Source organism: Balaenoptera physalus, assembly GCF_965194825.1.
Source record: "Balaenoptera physalus genome assembly, chromosome: 14".
Taxonomy (NCBI): domain Eukaryota; kingdom Metazoa; phylum Chordata; class Mammalia; order Artiodactyla; family Balaenopteridae; genus Balaenoptera; species Balaenoptera physalus.
The window spans coordinates 53,070,413-53,091,194 of NC_138893.1; the positions used below are offsets into that span (position 1 = coordinate 53,070,413).

The 20,782-nt window shown below is 53.2% G+C and overlaps 1 protein-coding gene across 5 annotated transcripts in view; it reads left to right on the forward strand.

Moving 5' to 3' along the window:
• The window catches only part of CRTAC1 (cartilage acidic protein 1), a 146,507-nt gene that overhangs the window by 86,282 nt on the left and 39,443 nt on the right, over window positions 1–20,782 (forward strand). For all 5 annotated transcript variants that reach the window (XM_082424125.1, XM_082424123.1, XM_082424124.1 and 2 more), the window contains exons 4-5: window positions 7,299–7,435; window positions 12,547–12,703. In XM_082424125.1, coding sequence (XP_082280251.1) covers window positions 7,299–7,435; window positions 12,547–12,703 — 294 coding nt within the window. The remainder of the gene's footprint in view (window positions 1–7,298; window positions 7,436–12,546; window positions 12,704–20,782) is intronic.

Genomic DNA, 20,782 nt, shown 5'->3' on the forward strand with positions numbered 1-20,782 from the left:
TAAGTTCATAGAAATGGAATTGCTGCATCAAAGGAATATACAGGGGTAGTTTTGATAGGCATGGCATGTCCTGCAAAGGGACAGTCCTAATTACACTCCTATCAGCCCTGATACCAGTGAGCCTTTCCCATCCCAATAGTCTCACCAATACATGTCATCATTTTAAAAACTCTTTGCTAATCTGATAGGAAAAAAATTGGGATCTAAGTGTAGTTTTAATTTTTCTTAAAATGAGCAAGGCTGAACATATTTTTTTATATTTGAGTCTCTTTTTTTCTATTGATTATCAGCCTTCTTCGTACTGATTTGTAACACCTCTTTATAAATTAGGGAAACCAGCCCTCAGTCTGTCATACAAGTTGCATATAGTTTCTTCTTGTTTGTCATTTTTCTTTTGTCTTCGCTCATGGTGGGTTTTGCAGTGAAGAACATTTTTACTTTTTTTTTTTTTTTTTTTTTAATTTATTTGCGGCTGCATTGGGTCTTCGTTGCTGTGCGAGGGCTTTCTCTAGTTGCGGCCAGCTGGGGCTACTCTACATTGCGGTGCGCGGGCTTCTCATTGCGGTGGCTTTTCTTATTGCGGAGCATGGGCTCCAGTCACACAGCCTTCAGTAGTTGTGGCTCACGGGCTCTAGAGCGCAGTCTCAGTAGTTGTGGCACACAGGCTTAGTTGCTCCGTGGCATGTGGGATCTTCCCGGACCATGGCTCGAACCCGTGTCCCCTGCACTGGCAGGAGGATTCTTAACCACTGCGCCACCAGAGAAGTCCCCATTTTTACTTTTATGAACTTGGATTTATGACTCTTTTCTCGGATGGCTCCTGAGCTCCGTATTATACTTAGGCCTTCAGCAGGGCTTTTGTAACCTCTCAGAGAGGAAGCTTCAGTCACCGCGCCAGAGAGAAGAACGGAAATCAGGGGCGCCTTGCACTTCCAGGCTCTTCTGCCCCCCACAGCAAATGAGTCTGCCTTGAGAGTGCACCCATTGACCACAGCTCTTCACTCAGGCCCATTCCTGCTGCACCCAGATGCTCTACACCTCGCTTCTCAAAGCAGCTTTCGCAGCCCAGCACTGGCAACAGCTGGAAGCTCATAAATTTGCAGAATCTCAGGCCCCACCCCAGACTGACTAGACCAGAATCTGCATTTTACCAGGATGGCCAGGACTTCCTGTGCCTGGTAAAGCCTGACATACACTAACCCTGAGGCTCCACCCTCTTTTCCTAGGATCCTCTAAGCCCTAAAATGGATCCTAAGGTCTCCTGATCCCCAGCCATGTTTCCCTTGGACACAAGGTCCAGATTTTCAGCTCACCCAGCATGATCCCATTTGGGGAGATGAGCACATGAACTGCTCAGGCTCCCCGCCCCCATCCCCACTGTGCCTCACTCCCACGTGGCCCCGGAAGAAGCAAGGATGGGATGAGGCTGTCAAAGCAGCATCATAAAGAGTATGGAGCCCTGAAATCCATTTCCTCGGTCCTAACGCAAAATGAGCTTCCTCGGGAGCCGGGACTGCCCTCCACCAGCCCCCGCCCAGCTATTTATTTATTTATTTTTAGTTTCTGCTGTACAGCAAAGTGAATCAGTTATACATATACATATATCCACTCTTTTTTAGATTGCCTTCCCATTTAGGTCACCACAGAGCATTGAGTAGAGTTCCCTCTGCTATATAATGGGTTCTCATTAGTTATCTATTTTATATATAGTAGTGTATATATGTCAATCCCAATCTCCCAATTCATCCCACACACACCCTTCCCCCTTTGGTAACCATAAGTTTGTTTTCTACATCTGTGACTCTATTTCTGCTTTGCAAATAAGTTCATCTGTGCCATTTTTCCAGATTCCACATATAAGCGATATTATATGATATTTGTCTCTTTCTGACTTACTTCATTCTGTATGACAATCTCTAGGTCCATCCATGTCGCTGCAAATGGCATTATTTCGTTCCTTTTTATGGCTGAGTAATATTCCATTATATATATGTACTACATCTCCTTTATCCATTCCTCTGTCAGTGGGCATTTAGGTTGCTTCCATGTCCTGGCTTTTGTAAACAGTGCTGCAGTGAACATCAGAGTGCACGCATCCTTTCGAATTATGGTTTTGTCTGGATATATGCCCAGGAGTGGGATTGCTGGGTCATATGGTAGCTCTATTTATAGTTTTTTAAGGAATCTCCATACTGTTCTCCATAATCTGCCCAGCTCTTTAATATGTGGTGGGGGGCTTTGCAGTCAGACCCCAGTTTGAGGCTCGGCATTGCCACTTAACAACAGCTGTGCATTAGGTAAACGGTTTAACCCTCTGAGCCCGATTTCTCTCTGTAAAACAAAGAATCTATCTTCCTGACGCGACTATGGAGAGGACCAACTGAGCTAATGTGGGTGCTGCGCCCGGCAGAGGTTCATCGGATTTCTCTCTTCTCCCTGGGATGGAAGAAGGAAGACTGAGAAGGAAGAAAGATTGGTCTTTCCCTTCCGCCCCAGCTCCAGCCTCACTGCTCTGCAAGCTGCCATCCCTCGTGGCCAGCGAGCTCTTGGGCATGCCTTCTCGGCCACCTTATGATCCCCTCAAAGGCCAAGCTCCTGCTCCCACCCTCGGCTGGCCCGATGTCCCTGCTTCCATCACTAACCCCTCAGGGTGGACTTGCTCTGATCCGTCACACCCAGCCACGCCCTCCCGCCCCTCCTGCTCCAGCCTCCTGCACTCAGCGCTTCTTCCCCGCTTTCCCTGTAGCGTCACCCGGGATCGTGCCTGAGCTACTCCAGAAGCGGCCTCCCCACTTCATTTTCTCCCCTGTTAGCCCACACCTCACTCCACTGCCAGGTGAATCTTCCAGAAACACTGTCTTCCCCAGATCAGAAACTACCCATGGCCCCTTCACCCTCAGTGCTGGATTAGTGGCTATCTCCCGGCCTGCCATGCTGCTCCTCCTGCACCTGCACAAACCCTCCCCTCTAGGCAAACTCAGTGTCCCCTCTGTGCCTTTGCCGATGCTTCCCCGCCTGGCCTTAGCACCGCCCCTCCTCTCTGCCTAACGAGCAGTGGAGTGAGTGCTCAGAAGCACAGGCTTTGGAGTCAGAAAGACCTGGGTTTGACTCTGTCTCCACCACTCACTGGCTCTTGGGCAATTGACTTAACCTCTCTGCCCCTCAATTTCTCCATCTGTAAAATGGGGCTACACCACCTTTCAAGGCACCTGAGGGGTTTAGGCAAGATGATGATTGTAAAAGAACAAGAAGAAGTGCTTCATGCAGAGCCTGGTTATACTAAGTGCTCTACACGCTGGAGCCGTGCTGTTGTTACTCTGATGCTTTGATTCAGGTGCTTCCTCTGTCATGAAGCCCTCCCTGATCACTGTGGCCTGATTTCACAGCATCTCCGGGATGTACTGTCCTGTTGTCTCTGCGGGGCTCTGCTAGTTGGGGGATCATAGGCAAGTCCCCTTGCCTCTTGTGCCTCAGGTCCTTCATCTGTAAATTGGTCCTGAAAATAGTACCTACCTTGTGGGCTTGTGGCGAGGGTTAGTGAGTGAATGTATGTGAAGCGCCTGGCACATAGAAAGCTCTGTAGGAATGTTAAGTAGTATTAGTTTTACCGCAGTCCCATGGCATCTCCTCTGCCTATCCCTCCTGTCGTCAAATGAACTATAAGTGCCCTGAGTGAGGGACTGAGACTCCTACTTCATGAGGCCTCCCCCAGCACCCAGCAGGGAGTGGTGGGCCCTTGAGCCTCCTCCACTTGGCCTTCCCAACTGCCCACCTGGCAACAACTGCCGGTTCCACTGGGCTCTGAGACCTTCAAGGCTCCCTTAATGCCAACATGCCAAAGTCTGGGTGGGAATGGGAGTCCCCAGATGTGCCTCTCAGAGGGGCCATGACCTCCAGAACCCCCTACCCTGCCCTTGAATGCCGTGTTTCTCCCAGGCCTCGGGTCTGTAGGAGTCACCCCCAGGGACTCAGGAGAGCCCCTCTCTCCTACAACTAACAGCCTCTCTTCTTCCCGAGCTGCTGCCCCCAACTCAGTGAGGGGCCCCAGGGCAGAGTGCAGCTACAAGGAGCCAGAAGGTGGGATTACACGCTGACGTGGGCCAGGGACCAGTGCTGGGTGTTTATTGCCAGTGCCATCGACCCACACAGCTCACTGTTTATCTGTCTTCCTGACACACCTAATTACCCAGGTTGCAGCTGCCAGAGCGTTTGCTCTTCCTAAATCACAGGCTCCCACCCCTCGTGTCGCCCAGGCCTCCAGGCCTCTGCCTGCAGAAGGGCTGCCATTGATTTTGCCGTTCCCATTTATGATCTACAAGGCTGTGCGTCACTGTTGCACATTCTACCTTAGTTTATTCTTCTGGGCGTCCCTGGTCAGCTCAGAAGCCAGGAGGCTGGAACGGGGGAAGAGGCTAACAGTATGTGGCGCCCTAACCCCTCTGGCCACAAAGCCCAGAACGTGGCCCGAAGTCAACACCCCCGCATAGCAGTTTGCTAAGAACAGGGCTAGTTCTGCCGGATGCTGACAGGTGAGCTGCAAAAAGGGGTTCCGTGGCCGAGTATGTTTGGGAAAGGCTGGCTTAAGTCAAATTAAGCCTGTAATTTATTGCAGGACTTTTCAAAGTTTTGATAGACTGATGTCCACTGAGAATCTCCAAGGGTGGATGGAAGGTGCAGTCTTTCCTGAGCTCAGACGATCACAAAATCTTTTCTCCAGGCAGCTGGCAGAGCCCAGGATTCCACAAAGCACACTTTAGGAAATGTTGGGAAACGTGAGCAGGAGGAATTGGGGGTGATGAGGCAAAGAGAGGGGGATAGAGTCACCCTGGGCTCGTTTTTTTTCCTCTTGTCTAGCTGAGGCAGGAACTCAGCGGCTTGAGAAATTTCTCCCGCTGAATGCAGAGGCGCCCATCAGAGCTCTGCAGAGCCCCAGCTGCCAGCAGCTGCTTTCTCACCTAGGCTGAGCTTTGGTAGAGTTTGACCTCGGGATTTCAGGTGGGACTAGACGAGCTGGAGGTACAGTCTAAAGAGACCCTGGTTTGACAGAGAAGGGCAAGGGTCGCTCGCTGTTGTGAAAGCTGGGCGCCCGGAAGCCTGCAGTGCCGTCCTCGGAGGCGCCGCAGGCATCAGAAGGCGATGACAAGCCTGCCACTGCCTCGGGAACCGCCACGAGGATGGCAGTGTCAGTCCACAGTCCCTTTTCCGCAGTCCTGAAATCCAGAACGCTCTGAAAGCCTCAAGTGCTTTTTTTAAGTTCATGGGAAAGTGAATTGATAGCAAAACCCGTCCTGAGCTGACGTGAGCTATCTATGGGCTTTATTTATCCCACCTAGTGTGACTATTCATATATTTCACTGCAGAAATATTAATGTGTTTAATTACAGGGTGCTGCCCCAGTCCCTGATGGGGGTGTTATGTACTAAACGGTGTGTGCACTGTGTTACCTTTCTGACACGTGAAAGGAAAATAATCTCAATCTCTAGACACATCTGGTCCCCGGGGATTGCGACGAGGGCCTGGGGGCCCGGGGTGGCGCAGAGCAGCCAGATGACAGTCCCCGCCTGCCGACCCGGGGCCCCAGAGTTTTCCCCTGCAGTTCCCGCAGCGATGCTGGGAGGGAGGAGGCACAGCTGTTACCCCCAACTCTCAGGTGAGGAAACCGAGGCTGCGAAGAGGATAAGGAACCGGCCAAGGCCCCGGGCAAACGGGAGTCAGAGCTGGACACAGGCTCAGGCCCTCTGAGTCGGCACCTGCGCCTCTGTCCAGATCAGGTTCCTCAACAGCCCCAGTGGGCCGCCCTCCCAAGCCACAGCAGCTCTGTGCAGACCCCAGCTGCGGCTCCTCAGCCCAAGCCCCGCCCTGTAGACACCTGCGGGACTCCTGGATCTGCCTTCTGCTCTGCCGGGAAAGGGCCTTCCCCTCCTCAGGACGGGGCCCCTGCGCCGCCGGGAGGGTCAGGCAGAGTGGCACAGCTCTGCCCCCGTGCCAGCTCCCTGGAGTCTGGCGAGCGTCCCTAAGGCCGGCTCCAGGCCCCACAGACGATGCACCAGCCCCTGTGGGTCCCCGGGGTCTTAGGAGGTCCCTGGGTGAGGCCACTCGGAGAGCACACCCTTTGTCCTCTCCCAGGTAGAGCCGCCTGAGGAGCTTTCTGGGCACAGCCCTCACCCGCACACACTCACACTCATCCACTCACTCTCACACTCATTCTTACACTCACTCGATCTCACACTTACTCACACCCATTTTTACTCATTCTCACTCTCACCCACCCACTCCTGTGCATTCCTACACACTCAATTTCACACACTTATCCTCACACTCACACTCTTACACTCACTCTCCCCACACTCACACACTCACCCTCACCGCACCCCTGCAGTGCAGAGCTGAGGCCCCGGAAGCACCTCAGAGGGTCCGCCGTCTGTGAACGGGAATAATCATTTCTGTCTAGGACCTCCGACCCCTTTGGGGGATGGGCGGCGCCGTGCTAAATCTTTCAGGTGCATCATCTCATTTACCCCTTGAATTAAACTGGAATGCAGTTATTATTGTCGTCCCCATTTCCAGATAAGGAAACTGAGGCTCGGACTTGCCCAAAGTCAACAACTAGAGCCTAGAAGTAGAATCTCGGTAGAACCAAGCCTGAGACTCAGTCCCGTTTACCCTAAACCCCGAGTTCCTGACCACCGCGTCACCTGCTCCCCTCAGGCTGCGCTCATTGCCTCTCCACAAACCTTCACCGCATCGGAGGGCCAACCCCACTGCCATCCAGTTTTCCTGGAGTGTTGGTGACACACCTGTCAGAGCTCAACTTCCAGTCCCTTCCTTGATCTGGACTTAGAGACCCACCCGCCAGCCCGGACCATTTCTTCTGAGACCCAAATCAGGTCCTGTGATTCAGCAGAGAATGCATGCGGCAGCTCCTGGAGAAAGAGACGTTCTTGTTTGAGTTTGGGTGTGACATACTGGCAATCCCGGGGTCCTGCTTGTGGTGCGGCAGGAGCGCAGTGCAGACCGTGAGATCCCAGGTCAGCTCCAGGCCCCAAGACCCCGTGTTGAGGGTCCGCTCAGCACACAGGAGTGGGCACACGGCCTCCCAAGTTCCTGAGGGCTGGGCTGGCCATTTTCATAAGCCTCAGAGTCTCTTCTCTCAACTGAGAATCCCCGCGTGTCCGCAAGAGAGGGGTCGCAGATGCCTAAGCGCTCAGCGTGCAGCAGGCGACGCGTCCACCTGTGGCCCCAACCCCTGCCGTAGGTGCCGCACCGGCCACCAGCCCTCCCTTCCCTCCTTTCTCCAGGGGTGGCCACGTACACGGACAAGTTGTTCAAGTTCCGCAATAACCGCTGGGAAGACATCCTGAGTGACGAGGTCAACGTGGCCCGCGGCGTGGCCAGCCTCTTTGCCGGGCGCTCTGTGGCCTGCGTGGACAGGAGGGTGAGTCCAGGGGTGCACGGGGGCCTGGGGAGAAGGGGGCACACGGCGATGTGTCGGCCAGGAGGGGAGCCCCAGGCAGACGTCCCCAGACAGAGCATGGCTCCCGAGGGCCGAGCCCAAGGCCGCTCCCACAGGGCCTTACACATAGTAGGTGCTAACATACTTTCACATCCTTTCTCCCCTGAGGCCTTTCCAGGAACCAGGGGCTGTCATCATTGTGTCCACTGGACAGAGGAGGGCACTGAGCCCCAGCTTGGAGCAGGGACCTGCCTGAGGACCCAAAACAGATCGGTGGTGTGGCTCGGACATGAATCAGAATCTCTCAGCTCTGAACCTTGTGTTCATTCATTCATTTATTCAACTCTTATTTATGAAGTGCCTACTATGTGCCAGGCATTGTGCCATCAGGCCCCCTGCCCCATAAGTATTTATGGAACAAATGAAGGCACAAGCAATGTGGCTCGTGGGTGGGTGAGTGGAGGGTTGCCTGAATGTACAAGTACTTTAATCCATAGCTCCATCAACCCTTTCCCGCCCAGCTAGTCCACCCGGCACACAGGTGCTCAACTCGAAGTGCGGGGGAGAAAGGCCGAGTTGGGTGGGCAGGAGCAGCTGCAGCCATCTGCCCTGTGAGGCGCCCACCCCCCGCCCCCAGGCCTGCGTCCCGGCCGACCCAGCCAGAGCCAGAGCGTGGAGTGGAGGTGATTTATCCCTCCTGTCACCTGCTTCCCTGCGGCCCCCTCCCTGGCTTTACGAAACAGTCCTCACTAAATCAGGGACCCAGCTGCTGCCCAGCTTCCATGGGCACATCTCTGGCCCCCATTCTGGGGACAGGCACAAGGGGGCCAGCTCATTTCGGGACTGAGATGGCACCGAGGGGATTGGGGATTCAGCGTGAATCTTCACAGCAGGGGCCTCCAGGCCTTGGGAGAAGGCAGGTGCCAGGTATAAATATTTATTTCTTATCAAGCTGGTGCTGGGAAGAGCACCAGGCTGGGCTGTGAAGCCACACTTGGCCCTGACCTGACCTGACCCGCCTGGTGGGAGGAAACCGGGAGGCGGCTCAGCGAGCGGCCCCAGGGACTGGGGGTTCTGGGGGGGCGCCAGGCCTGGCCACGCTGCTGCCGGGCCTCTTCCCGTGTCTCCTCCTGGCTTCCTGTCTCGCCCCTTCAGGACCAGGGCCGCTACACTCGGCTAAGGCAGGAATCTTCTCAGCACCGGTGGGAGGGCCTGAAGGTTAATCACAAAGAGACTCGCTCTGTCCTAACAAGGTCATCTGCACGCCAGTGCACTTAACCACAGGAGGGAGGCACCATGCGAAGTGCAAAAAGAGAAAGGAAAAAAGAGACACTTTGGCACGAAGCACAGGAGGCGGGCACTTAGCGGCTTGCTCGCTCCCTGCTCAGGCCCAGCCTCCGGGAGCTAGAAGACGCCCGCACAGCTGGTCTGCCACCAGGGGAGGGGCTACTTTCTGTGTCCAGTCACCACCTTGGCAACCCCTGAGGCCTGAGAACTGTGGAGAGGTCAACGCCAGTGTGGAAGTTGAGAGACAGGGATGCAGTGCGGTCTGGGAAAACACAAGAACAATCATAACGTTAACAATATAACATTAACATAACAAAAACAATAATAATAGCTAACGCTTGTTAAACTGGCCACGTGCCAAGCTCTGTGCTAAGTGGTTTCCATGCACCATCTTATTGAATCCTCAAAATAAACCTATGAGGTACATGTTATCATTATCCCCATTTTACAGATAGGAAAACTAAGGCTTCTAGCAGTAAGCTACTTGATCTTGGTCACAACAGTAAGTGGCAGGCAAAGGCAGGAATTGAGCCCTGCCTGGCTGAAAATAATCAGATGCCTTTTACCTCCCTGCCGCCCTGCCTCTGGGTAAACCCGTATCAGATACACATTTCTAACCCCAGGTTCTATTACTACGTTTGACCTACTCCTTCCTCAGCCCCACAACCCCTACCTGGGGCCTGTTAGCATACCTGCTCTGTACTAGCAACATCAGCATTGTTAGAAATGCAAAGTCTCAGGTCCCATCCCACTCCACCCTCCAGACCTACCAATCAGAGCCCCTGGGGGTGGGGCCCCGCAGCCTGGGTTTCAAATAGGCCCAAAGGTGAGTCTGACTTACGCTAAAGCTTGACAGCTTCGCACCAGGTAAAAGCCTCAACCCCTACGGTGTGCCGTTCTCTCCCGCTCCCCTCGCAGCCCTCATTCGTTCTCTGTCCCAAACCTGGAACACCTCTGCCCTTCATCTTCAGGTGCCTCATCACTCATCCACCTTTCTGGATCCAGCTCAAAGCCGATCTCTTACAAGAAGCGTTCCCTGATCGATAATGATTATGCCTCATGTTTATATAGCATTTTTATCTTTTCAAAGACCTTTCACATGCGTTGTCTCATTTCATCTTCTCAGCAACCCTGCCAGGAAGCAGGGGGGTTATGATTCCCACTTAACACGTGAGGAGATACGGCCACAGTGGGTGAGGGACCTGCCCAAGGGCACAGAGCCAGTTAGGGGCAGAGCTGTGACTAGGATCCAGGCTGACAGCCCCGGACCAGTGGTTCTCAAAGTGTGGTTCCTGAAACAGCAGCACCAGCTTCACCTGGGAACTTGTTAGAAATGCAGATTCTTAGGGCTTCCTGAATCAGAAAAACTGGGGATAGGACCCCGCATCCATGTTTTCATAAGCCTCCCAGGTGATTCTGAGGTTGGCTACAGGGTGAGACCCACTGCCCTGGACCCAAAGCTGCAGAAACAGCTTCCTTCCCCTGGAACCAGCTCCCCCTCCCAGAATTATTGTGGTCAAGTTCACATGTGAATTTCTGCAGTCTTCTATAACTGTAACACATCTATGTTTTTCTGTCAACCCAACACACTGAAGTAAGGAACTAGGTATAACTGAATTTTATAAATATCCTAATTTCGAGCAGAGTGCATTTCAGTTCATCTGGGGTTAATTGCCCATTTGTCGATGAGATTGCTAACAGCTGGTAGGGTCAGGAAGCGTCACAGTGATGGTGCACTTTTCCCTTTGGCCCCTTTCATTCTCTCTTCATCCAGCCATTCCACACACATACACCAAGCACCTGTGATGGGCAAGAACCTTTCAAAGTTCTCCCCTAATCACAAAACCACGCAGTAAAGCAGTGCAACTCAAACTTCATTTTTGTGTAGGGATCACTGGGGATCTTGTGACAATGCAGGTTCTGATGCAGCAGGTCTGGGCTGGGGCCTGAGAGTCTGTATTTCTAACATGCTCCCAGATGACACCGATGCTGCTGGTCCAGGGGCCACTTTGAGTAACAAGACTTGTAAGCATCGATTCCCAGGTAGCAGGCTAGAGACTCAGGAAACCAAAAATGAAGGGGCAGAGAAGTCTTTACAGAACAGGTTGGCCACCTTCTCCAGCGTCCTCCCCCGACAGGCCCCACCTTGCGTTTGACATTCTGACAGCATTGGATGAACTGTTTGTGGCTTCCCAACATTCATCACTCTCTGTCTCATCTCTGCCTGGAAGGTTCTTTCCCCTCCACTTCACCTGGCCAAGACTTCTCTTAGAAAGCCTTTTCTGAACTCCCCATGGCTAGGTGCCCTTCCTCTGGGTTAAGAGCCCCTCTTCTGTGCACCCAGGAAACCCTGTACACACTCAATCAGACATATAATTGTTGATGCGCCTGCTTCGCCCAGGAGACCCTGAGCTCCTTCCTTGGCTTCACCCACCTGTTAGACCCAGGTGGCTCTTAATCAGTTTCCCCAAAGAAAATGGTCCCAAAGGAGGGATAAAATGACCAGTTAGGTGAGAGGGGGCTCTCATGGGACCATTGGACGAGAAATAGAAGAAAGCAAAGAGGGCTGAAAAGAAGCGGGTGACAGCACACTTTGCTGTCTTAAATTCAGCTGTTTTTCCCAGGTTGTTTTGTGTTTATAGCTTCCTTCGTTTTTTTTTTTTAACTTTTATTTTTTATTTAAGTATAGTTCATTTACAATGTTGTGCTAGTTTCAGGTGTACAGCAAAGTGATTCAATTATACATACATATATGTATTTTTTAGATTATTTTATAGGTTATTACAAAATACTGAGTATAGTTCCCTGTGCTATACAGCAGGTCCTTGTCGGCTTCCTTTAAACTAGACTATAAGCAACCTAAGGACAAAGACTTGGTCTTAAGTACATTTATACCCCAGCACCTTGCACATCGTTAGAGCTCAAGAAATATGTACTGTCTGATTAATTGGAGGGAAATGCTGCAAGGGATAAGAGGAAAGCTAGAAAACTGATTGAGAAATTGTGTGGATCTCTTGGGGGAAAGAAGGCATCCACTGAAGAAATAACACCATTATAATAACAGGCAGGAAAGAATCTTTCATCAGCCGTGTCTTGGACTAGAGAAGAGAATGTCTACAGCAAGGAGGAGCTGGTGCCCAGGGCTTCTCCTGGATGCAAAGGGGAAAATATACATATATATTTGAGACAGTGTTATAAAGGCAGAAGCAATATACTATTTCTTTCTGGTAACGTGGGAAAAACAAGGGGGTGGAAGTGGGAAGGAGGAGGCTGGCGTAGCCAAGCCTATTGTGCTACCCAAATGGAGGAGTGAAGAAGTACAGGGTGGAGGTGGGGCAGGGAGATGGCTCACGAATCTGCTTGTCATCTTGGCTGGAGCAATCTTGAATGGGAGAGCGAGACTGAGAATAATGGGAATTGGTAGATCAATCAATCAGCAAATATTTATTGAGCAGCTACCCTGGCTGGCAGCTGGAGAGAGCTCAGCTGGAGGAGAAGGCACATTAGAAAACTGTCTATAAAAAGGTGGTTGTGGAGGAGAGGGAGGGATGTTCTTCTGGAACAGGATGGAAGGAAAAGCGGGGCCGCTTTGCTGTAGGACTCTGGGGGTGTCGTGCACTTCGTAGCCTCTATGAAAAGCACCTCTGGAGTTGTGCCGTGCAAGGTCACGCACGCCAGACCCCGGGAGCAGAGCCCAAACCTATGAAAGAGCTATGGTCCTGCGAGAGGAGGGGGGGAGCTGCTCTCTGGGCACCCCCACCCCCGCCATGGTCCTGCTCACCCACTCTCCTTCCCTTCCTCCTCAGGGCTCCGGACGCTACTCCATCTACATCGCCAATTACGCCTACGGTAATGTGGGCCCTGACGCCCTCATTGAAATGGATCCGGAGGCCAGTGACCTCTCCCGGGGCATTCTGGCGCTCAGAGACGTGGCTGCTGAGGCTGGGGTCAGCAAATACACAGGTAGGCAGAGTGACATGGGGGGGCTGTGAGCTGGAGGGGCTGGGGGCTGGAACCCCGCAAGGCTGAGTCTAATACATCAGAGACCACCGGAGAGGGTGGGTTTGTGTCCCTGGGGAGGGAGGATGAAGGCTTTATTCCATCCCACCACCCATAGACGGCTTCTTCCCACACGACCTCTCCAGATGATGAGACATCTGGCAGGGGTGGGCTTTGGGGGGGCGCCCAGTGGGTGACGTCAGACATAGCCAAGAACATTACCACATCATCCTGTCCTTGGAACCTCTTGCCCCATTCCCTGCTGTAACCCAAATGACGGGTGAACAGGTTCTGTAGGAGAAAACTGACAAATCACAGAGGCCAAGATTTAAAGCATTCTTTATTGCCAAACAGCAGATGAAATTATTTACCTACACATAAGCGGCCAGGAATTGAGTGCTAAATCCCTAAGCTTCAGCTGGGTCTCGTCTCAGATAACTGAGCTCAAAGAATTGTGTTCTTGTTCCAAAACCTCTCCAGCACTTTTTTTGAAGTCACGCTCCCCGCATATCTCTCTGGATGGGGGACCTATTGTCAGAGTCTCTGACAGGGAGATCGTTCTAGGGAAGGCTGTTTTTCTAATTCCAGCACGGCTGCTGACTAAACTCTGATAATCTGCCAATAGACTGCTGATGGCAGAGCAATCCAGTTCCTATTTGGGGTGCCAAAAATCAGGAAGCCAGAGGTGTACACAGCTTCTCACGTGAACTCTGGCCTCACTCACACCCAACCTGCACTTTGGGTGTAGAAATTCCCTCAGTAGTTGACCTTCCCGATATATCCATACCAACCTGCACTACAGACTTCCAAGTGGCAGCTGGCCTGGATCCAAATTTGGGGGCTGGAAGGATCCTTGAAGGGTCATTTGGGCCATCCCCCTGCCTCCAGACACCTGGGTGGTGGCATCATCTCAAAGTCCTACCCAGAAAGGGTTGTCACAGCCTCTCCTGAGTTTACCATGCCTTTCTCCAGCCAGCTGTCCACCTCAGTGAGAGGGAGAGATTGATGTTGACCTGTCTGACAAAGTTTGTGGGAACAAATGGCTAGACAATAAAACAGTTTGCACAGCTCAAGCTCCATCAAAGTGCACGAGAGCTCTGCCTGGGAACGTGCAGCAGAGAGGCTGAATGTCAGTAATAAACCATGTTTTCCTGGGAAAAGGAATAAACATGCAGGAGCTTCAGCCTCGACTTGTGCAGACAATTTTTCTGAACAGTTCCCAGTTCTATGCACTGGGCTGGTTTGGCAATTAAGTGCCTTGATCTGCAGGAGAAGGAGGGTAGACTGGGGAGATGAAGCACTTGAAAATGATGAGCTGGAAGGGAGGCAAGGTCTGCGAGCGAGGGTTATACACAGAATCAAAGGATTCAGAAGGTTGGGGCTGGGTGTGATCATAAAGGGGACACTGTTCACGCTGCTGGGGCTGGCAGAAGGGCCGGCAGGAACCAGGGACGGAGAAGGAGGGGGCCAAGAGGAGACGGCTGAGGAGCACAGGGTGGGGATAGCGGCACCGGCCAACTGTGCCAGGCTGTGCTGGAAGGACGGGGCAGCTCAAGGAAGGGACAGCAGTTTCCGTGGAGCAGGCAGGCAGGCCAGGGCAGCTGGCATGCCCAGAGGACATGTTAGAGCAGCTTTGCAGACTTCCAAAAGCCATTTGGCTGACAAGAACCTATTTGGCCCACCACGTTACTCTTCTGTCTGCCCGCCTTCCCCAGCCCACCCTTTCCCTGCCCTCCAAGCCCCCCAACGCTACCGTGCAGCCCCCGTCGTCACTCTGTTCACAACACATGGACATCTGGCTGGAAAACTAGCCCACAGCAACCTCCTGAGCCCCAGGAATGGACCCCAAATGTAAGGGCCACCACCAGAGCCCGGCCTGATTGCCGAGGCTCTGCCACGTGGCCAGTGCTCAGCTCCAGGCTGTGCCCTGGGGCCTGGGGAGGTGGGAGAGACGCAGGCAGTGAGGAGCAGGGCCCTGAACAGGCTGGGAGGGAAGCAAGCCATGGCCAGATGTGCAGTCAGAGAGCTGCAGTTCCCCGGAGCCAAGGCACACAACACCCATCTGCCGGACAGACCCCGGAGAACCTCCTGTTTGCAAAAGAACAAATCGAGGTCCAGAGAGGAGAAGGGACTTGCCCAAGGTCACACAGGAGGTTTGCAGAGAAACTAGCACTTAGAGCCCCGGCCCCTGATGCCTAAACTGCCACAACCAGCTGACCTTTCTGATGACCTCCAGCTTGAGAATCCTGCTCCAGCCTGCAAGACAGAAGGGGTTGGTGAAAGAGGAAGGGGCACGACCACCGGAAACTCAGCCCCCGGGATTGGCCCTCCGGATTTTAATTGCGGCTCCCGGTTTGTTTGGGGGTTTTTTTTGGCTGAAACAGCTGCCCAGCCTGGGCTGCTCAGGGCAGCAGGGGGTTGCCCCGCGCATCCCGGTCTGCAGGCCGGGCAATGGCGAAGCCCGCACCGGGCTGTCCGGCTCCGTGGGAGGAGGAGGGGAGGCATCTTGTCCAGACTCCGGATTCTGCCGGCGGCCGCCGCTCTACTAGGTCACAGTGCCATCTAGCGGCCAACGCGCCCGCTCTCGGGGGACTCGAGGGCCCCTGGAGGGCGGTGCAGCCAGAGCCGCTGGTGCAGAGTTGAGCAGAGGGAAGGCCACTACCCCATGGTTCCTGGTTCTCCAAGCCCCGACTTCCCCAGCTGCCTGCAGCCTCTTGGAGCCTGAACTGCCCTGCATGGGAATCCTGAGAACTAGTTCTCCCCATGAGAGAGCCAGGCAGGAACTCAAGGTTGGGGAAGGTGGGGACCAAGAGGTTTGCACTGCCTCTCTGGCCCCGAATGATCTCAGGAACGTCCCATAGCCTCTCTGAGGACCTTGAACTAGCCGTCGAGCAGAGCTGCTAAGTGGACAGTGTCTGGAGCCAGAGTACTGGGTGCAGATCCTGCCTCCACCATGTACTCCCGCCCAGGCAGCAGTGGGCAACTTATTAACCTCTCTGCGCCTCAGTTTTCTCACCTGAAAAATGAGGGTATTAAAGGAGCTAAACATAGAGCATGCCTGGCACAGGGCCTAACGCACAGGCAGTACCCACCGAGTGTAGCAGACATCAACACCCTCCTCTGAGGTTCTGAAAGAAGGATGCCAGGACCCTCTGCTGGGCATCTCCTGGGTGTAGGGAGCCCAGGGGGGAAGCACAAAGCAAGCAGGGCTAACCCCTGCCCTGGAGGCATTCTGCTTGTGTCTCCTGGCATGTCCTCCAGTCCTGGGCACAGGCGTGGGCATCTTCAGCCCTATTCCCACTGGAATCCATCTCTCTTCCCTTCTTCACTCTGGACCCTGCCTCTCCCTGGCCTCTACTGCCTCCCCAGGAGCTCTGCAATTTGGCCTCACCCTTTTAGGGAGCATCTGTCCAGGCTGCAAGGCGGTGATTAAAGAAGCCTTAAACGAAATTTGGAAAGAAAATGAAGGTGGATTTATGATATTGGGTGGGGAGTTTTGCTGTTGGCTGGGAACAGTGTAGAACAAAGCAGAGGGCAGACCTGATTTATAGGAAGTCATTATTGGAGGAGACAGAGATGCCTAACGCCCAGCTGAGGCCTTCTGGAGGACCCCTACCAGCCGGCTCCAGAGAGGTGACCCGGGGCGGCAGAGTGGGGGCCTCAGAGTCTCCCGGGTTCCCAGGCAGTGCTGGCCTTGCAGTGGGAGTGCAGCCAGACCTGTCAGCTGGGGACAGACAGGGCTAGAGTGGCGGGCTCCTCAGCCAGGGCCCGGGACCCCCAGGGAGTACAGCCACAGGCCCGCCAAAGCCCCAGGAAACACAGTGTCAGAAGCATGAGATGATTGACAGGGAGGGACATCATTTTTTATTCAAAGCAAGCACAGATGTTATAGAATACAGATGCAATCTTGGTACACATTTTCTTCAGCTAAAACAAGAGAGTTTTGGTTTTTTTTTTTAATGTCAAGCCTATGGCTGGCTATCCTGGGCCTTACCAGGAGTACAGATCCCTTTTCTGCTGAGAGGGAACTTGAGTAGAAATGTTTGAGAGCGTGCTGTGGGGAGAGAGTGGCTCTGGGGTCACTCAGATGTGGGTTTCAACTGTGATCCATTGCCTGCTGGCTGCAGTTATCCCTCCCTGAGCCTTGGTTTCCTCACCTAGAAAATGATGAGGTGAGGTGAATCGTGCAAGATACCTAGTACACAGGACTGAACTACAGGCAGCCAGAGGAGCTATTCCTGCCCCCTCCTTTTCCTGCCCTCTCTCGTGAAACAGCTACTTCCAGACCCCTCCCTGCCTCGGAGGGTGGGCACACAGAGAGGAGCGACTTCCCTCCTGCACCCACCAGGTGCCCAAGGTTTGAAAATCCCCACCAGTGGACAAATGATGGAGCCTATCCTCCTGCCACCACATCTCCCTCAATGTCCTGCAGGGACAGACCAGAGGGATTAGGGATGAGTGGGAATGTCCTTGTCTAATACCCTCCACACCAGTACACTCGGAACCCTGCCCAGCATCTGGACCACTCTCAGAGGACTCGGGGGTAGCAACACCAGCACTAACACAGTATGATTCTGTGTTAGAATTTTCAGGAAGTTTAGGCTGTTACCATCCTGCCCTTCTCACACCTCCTTCTCCAACACACACACACACACACACACACACACACACACACACTGTCCATTCCTCCACCCCTACATGTTCCAGTGCTTTGCTATTCTTTTATAATATCTTGGATGTTCTTGGCAACCTGCAGGCCTTAGCACCCACTAGAATCATTAATCAGCAGAATAATCCCACGGGTCCAGGTTCGTTGTCTGACAGCCTCGCCGCAGAGCCCGCGTGGTGCAGACTGTAGAGGGGCCCAGGAGGATGCACTGAAAAGTAGAGCTGGAAGGAGCCTTGCAGACCTTCTCATTCCCCCCTCCACTTCTCGGAGGGAGACCAAGGCCTGGAGGGCACACTTCCCAAGTTCCTGCCTCCAGAGAAGGTGCAGAGGCCGGGCAGCCCCTAGAGGCTTTTCCTTAGCACGGCGAATCCCCCTGCCTCTTCATCCCGGGCCCTCTGCTGTACAGTTCCCGCAGCATGCACCCACCCCCGCTCCCTACAGCCTCTCTTTCCCTTCCCCACCCCCAGCCCCAACCCCGAGGGCTGCCCTGATGCAGTCTAAGAGATGGATTGTCTGCACCCAGATTGGACTTGGGTCTACGTCTCCCGAGTGTAGGGGTTCAGAGGTTTAGGGGTGCAGTTTTTAAGGGTAAACGAGGCTGCCCCGTGGGCTCAGGCCCACTGAGCGGATCATCAGAGGGGGTGTCAGAATGTGGCAGGAGGAGGAGGGGGCCGTAGGGAAGCATTTTCCCTTGTCACCGCCTCTTCCACCCAGCCTGGTGGGCAGAGTGAGAAGCCTTCAGCAAGGGATGGGCAGGAAGCAGCGTTCACACCCAACAGCAGAACAAGGAGGCCTTTGAAGCTTGAAAGTGCTGGAAAAATAAAGGGATATTATTCACCCAACAGGTGGGAAATAGTCCCACTAATGACTCTGTGGCACCTGACGTTTTTCAAGGTACCTTCCAAAAACCAGCTCACTTAATATTTATGACAGCCTGGGAAGGGGCTATTATTATTATCAGTCTCGCGTTATAGGTGAGAAACCCAGATGGCCGGAAAGGTTCAGTGACATGCCCAAGGTCACACAGCTCGAATTTCCTGATCCCCAGTCTTTCCTACCAGCTGGGGCGCCTCTCCAGCCCCAACTGGGGAGCTGCTTGCCCCCAAGAGGACGTTCTTGCCTCAAGTATAAAAGAATGAATTGATGTAAAGTGGAGTTTAACTCCCTATTGGAACATCATTTTCCAAGGCTAAATAAAGATGTTCCTAACTGCCCCCGGTAGCCCCATAAGGTGTGTGCTAAACCTTAGGAGGCCAGGAGACAGGGTGGGTGTAACAGAGAAGACAGGGAGACGTAGGGGGAAGAGCTAGGGGAGGAGGGGAAGGTCCAGGTAGAAGATACTTGCGGAATAAGGGGCCTCTGTCAATGACCGGGCAGGGAGTGGGAGAGTCAGGCTACACTTAAGATGGATGGATTTTATTAGTTTGAAGAGAGCTAACATGATGGACCTGGAAGTAGAGTCTCCCCTGCGGCCTCAGCGAGGGATGCAGGCACCTGGCTGTCCCTGCCTCAGACCCCCGTTTGGCCCTCCATCCTGAGGCTGCTGGGGCTTGTGCCCAAGAGGCTGGCTCCCCGACTGTCGACTCACCTGCTCCCCAACTGTGCAGCAAACTTGCCAAGCAAGAGTTGTGGGTAACATCTCTGTTATGGTCCAGTTGCCATGGCAATAAATTGTCACTAATTAGTAGTGTGGTTACCATGGCAATTTTCTAGTAATTACAGGTTACAAATGGTGCAAGGCTTCAACCCAACCCAATTAGTTAATTAGAAAGATTTAGAAATTTGTCCAAGAGGGAAATAACCTGCTTTGTAGAAAATGAAGGGAATGTGTCACAGCTTGGGAGCCAGAGGCAGAGAGGAAATTGGAGGACGCTGGAGCGGTGGAAGAAGGATGGAGTTGCATGGCAGCAAGTCCTGGAGCCCCACCTGGAATTGCTGGGGGCCCAGACAAGACCAAGGGTTTCTCACGAAAGCCTGCTCCTGGGCTGGAGTCTGGCAGGACCAGCGCAGGGACAGCTGCCAGCAGGCACTCAGCAGCACTCTTTGGATGGGCAGAAGAGGTGCCCAGGTTGTAGCCCAGCACCCTCCCTGCTGGCTTAGGAAAAGAAAGGCTTCTGAAAACCTCCAGCCCTGCCCCACGCCTGGGCTCTCCTAATGAAGGCGCACTCCCCGGAGCATTGTGGATTCAGTGGCTCCATTTTCATGAGGCTTGAGCTCTCCTTGAGAGCTAATTAGATTACCTGGGAGAAATCCGGGGGCACAGGGCCCAGGATGTGTTAACGAGGAGCCCCACCAGGAGAACGATGACTGCGGCAATGCCATTTGCCCCACTCTGGCCCCAAAGCCGGCCCCTGGTGGGCAAGCTCCACGTGCACAGGTGAGAAAGGCCCCATGATTTCCTCCAGGGACAAATCTCAGAAGATGGGAGGAGCCTGGGGACCAAAAAACCTCCATCCCAAATTAGCACAGTGGAAACCTCTGCCCTGTCCAGGAGCGGGCTGGGGAGGGCGCCTGGCTCAGCATCACTCAGGTCTGCCTGAGTGCTCATTTACTTTTTTAAAAAATCACATTCCTCTGGGTGCCCTAATAACTGCTCTTATTGTACTGAACAGCCCTTCAGAGCAGCACTTTCCAAACTTTACTGCGCGCATAAACCTCCTAGGGGTCCTGTTTGGGTGGGTAGGGACCTGAGATTCTGCATTTCTGACAAGCTCACGGGTGATACACCTGAGTAGCAAGGTTGTAGGATTCACAGAGACCTTTAACATCATTTGATCCTCTCAAAAACCCTGAAATAGAAAAGGCAGGTCACGCTATCTGCATTTTTCAGATGAGAAAAACCGAGGCTAAACGGGTAACGGGTAACGTAAATTGCCCAAGGTCACACAGCTTGTAAAAAAGCCAAGCTGGGACTAGAGTCCATGTCCTGGTCCTGGTCAGGCTGTTTTCTGCACCACACTTGGGGTGGGAGTGAGGCTGAGGGGAGGCTTTCAGGGCTTTGTTTGAAACTCACTGGTTGGGGGTGGTTTGTTCAAGACACCTTAAGATTAGACTTGGTGACATGTCCACATTGATCTTGGGCATTTCAAACCCTAACGTAGAGCTGGCTTTCTTTCTTTTTTTTTTTTTTTTCTTTTTAATTTTTGGCCACACCACGCAGCATGTGGGATCTTAGTTCCCCGACCAGGGATCGAACCCACGCCCCATGCATTGGAAGGCGGATTCCCAACCACTGCACCACCAGGGGATTCCCTCTTTCTTTCTTAAAAAATATACACCTTATTGGATTTTTTCCTTTCAAACTACAGAAACAGTTCTTGTTACAATAAGCCAAACAATACAGACATTCCCAAAAAAGGCCAACATACTGTCTC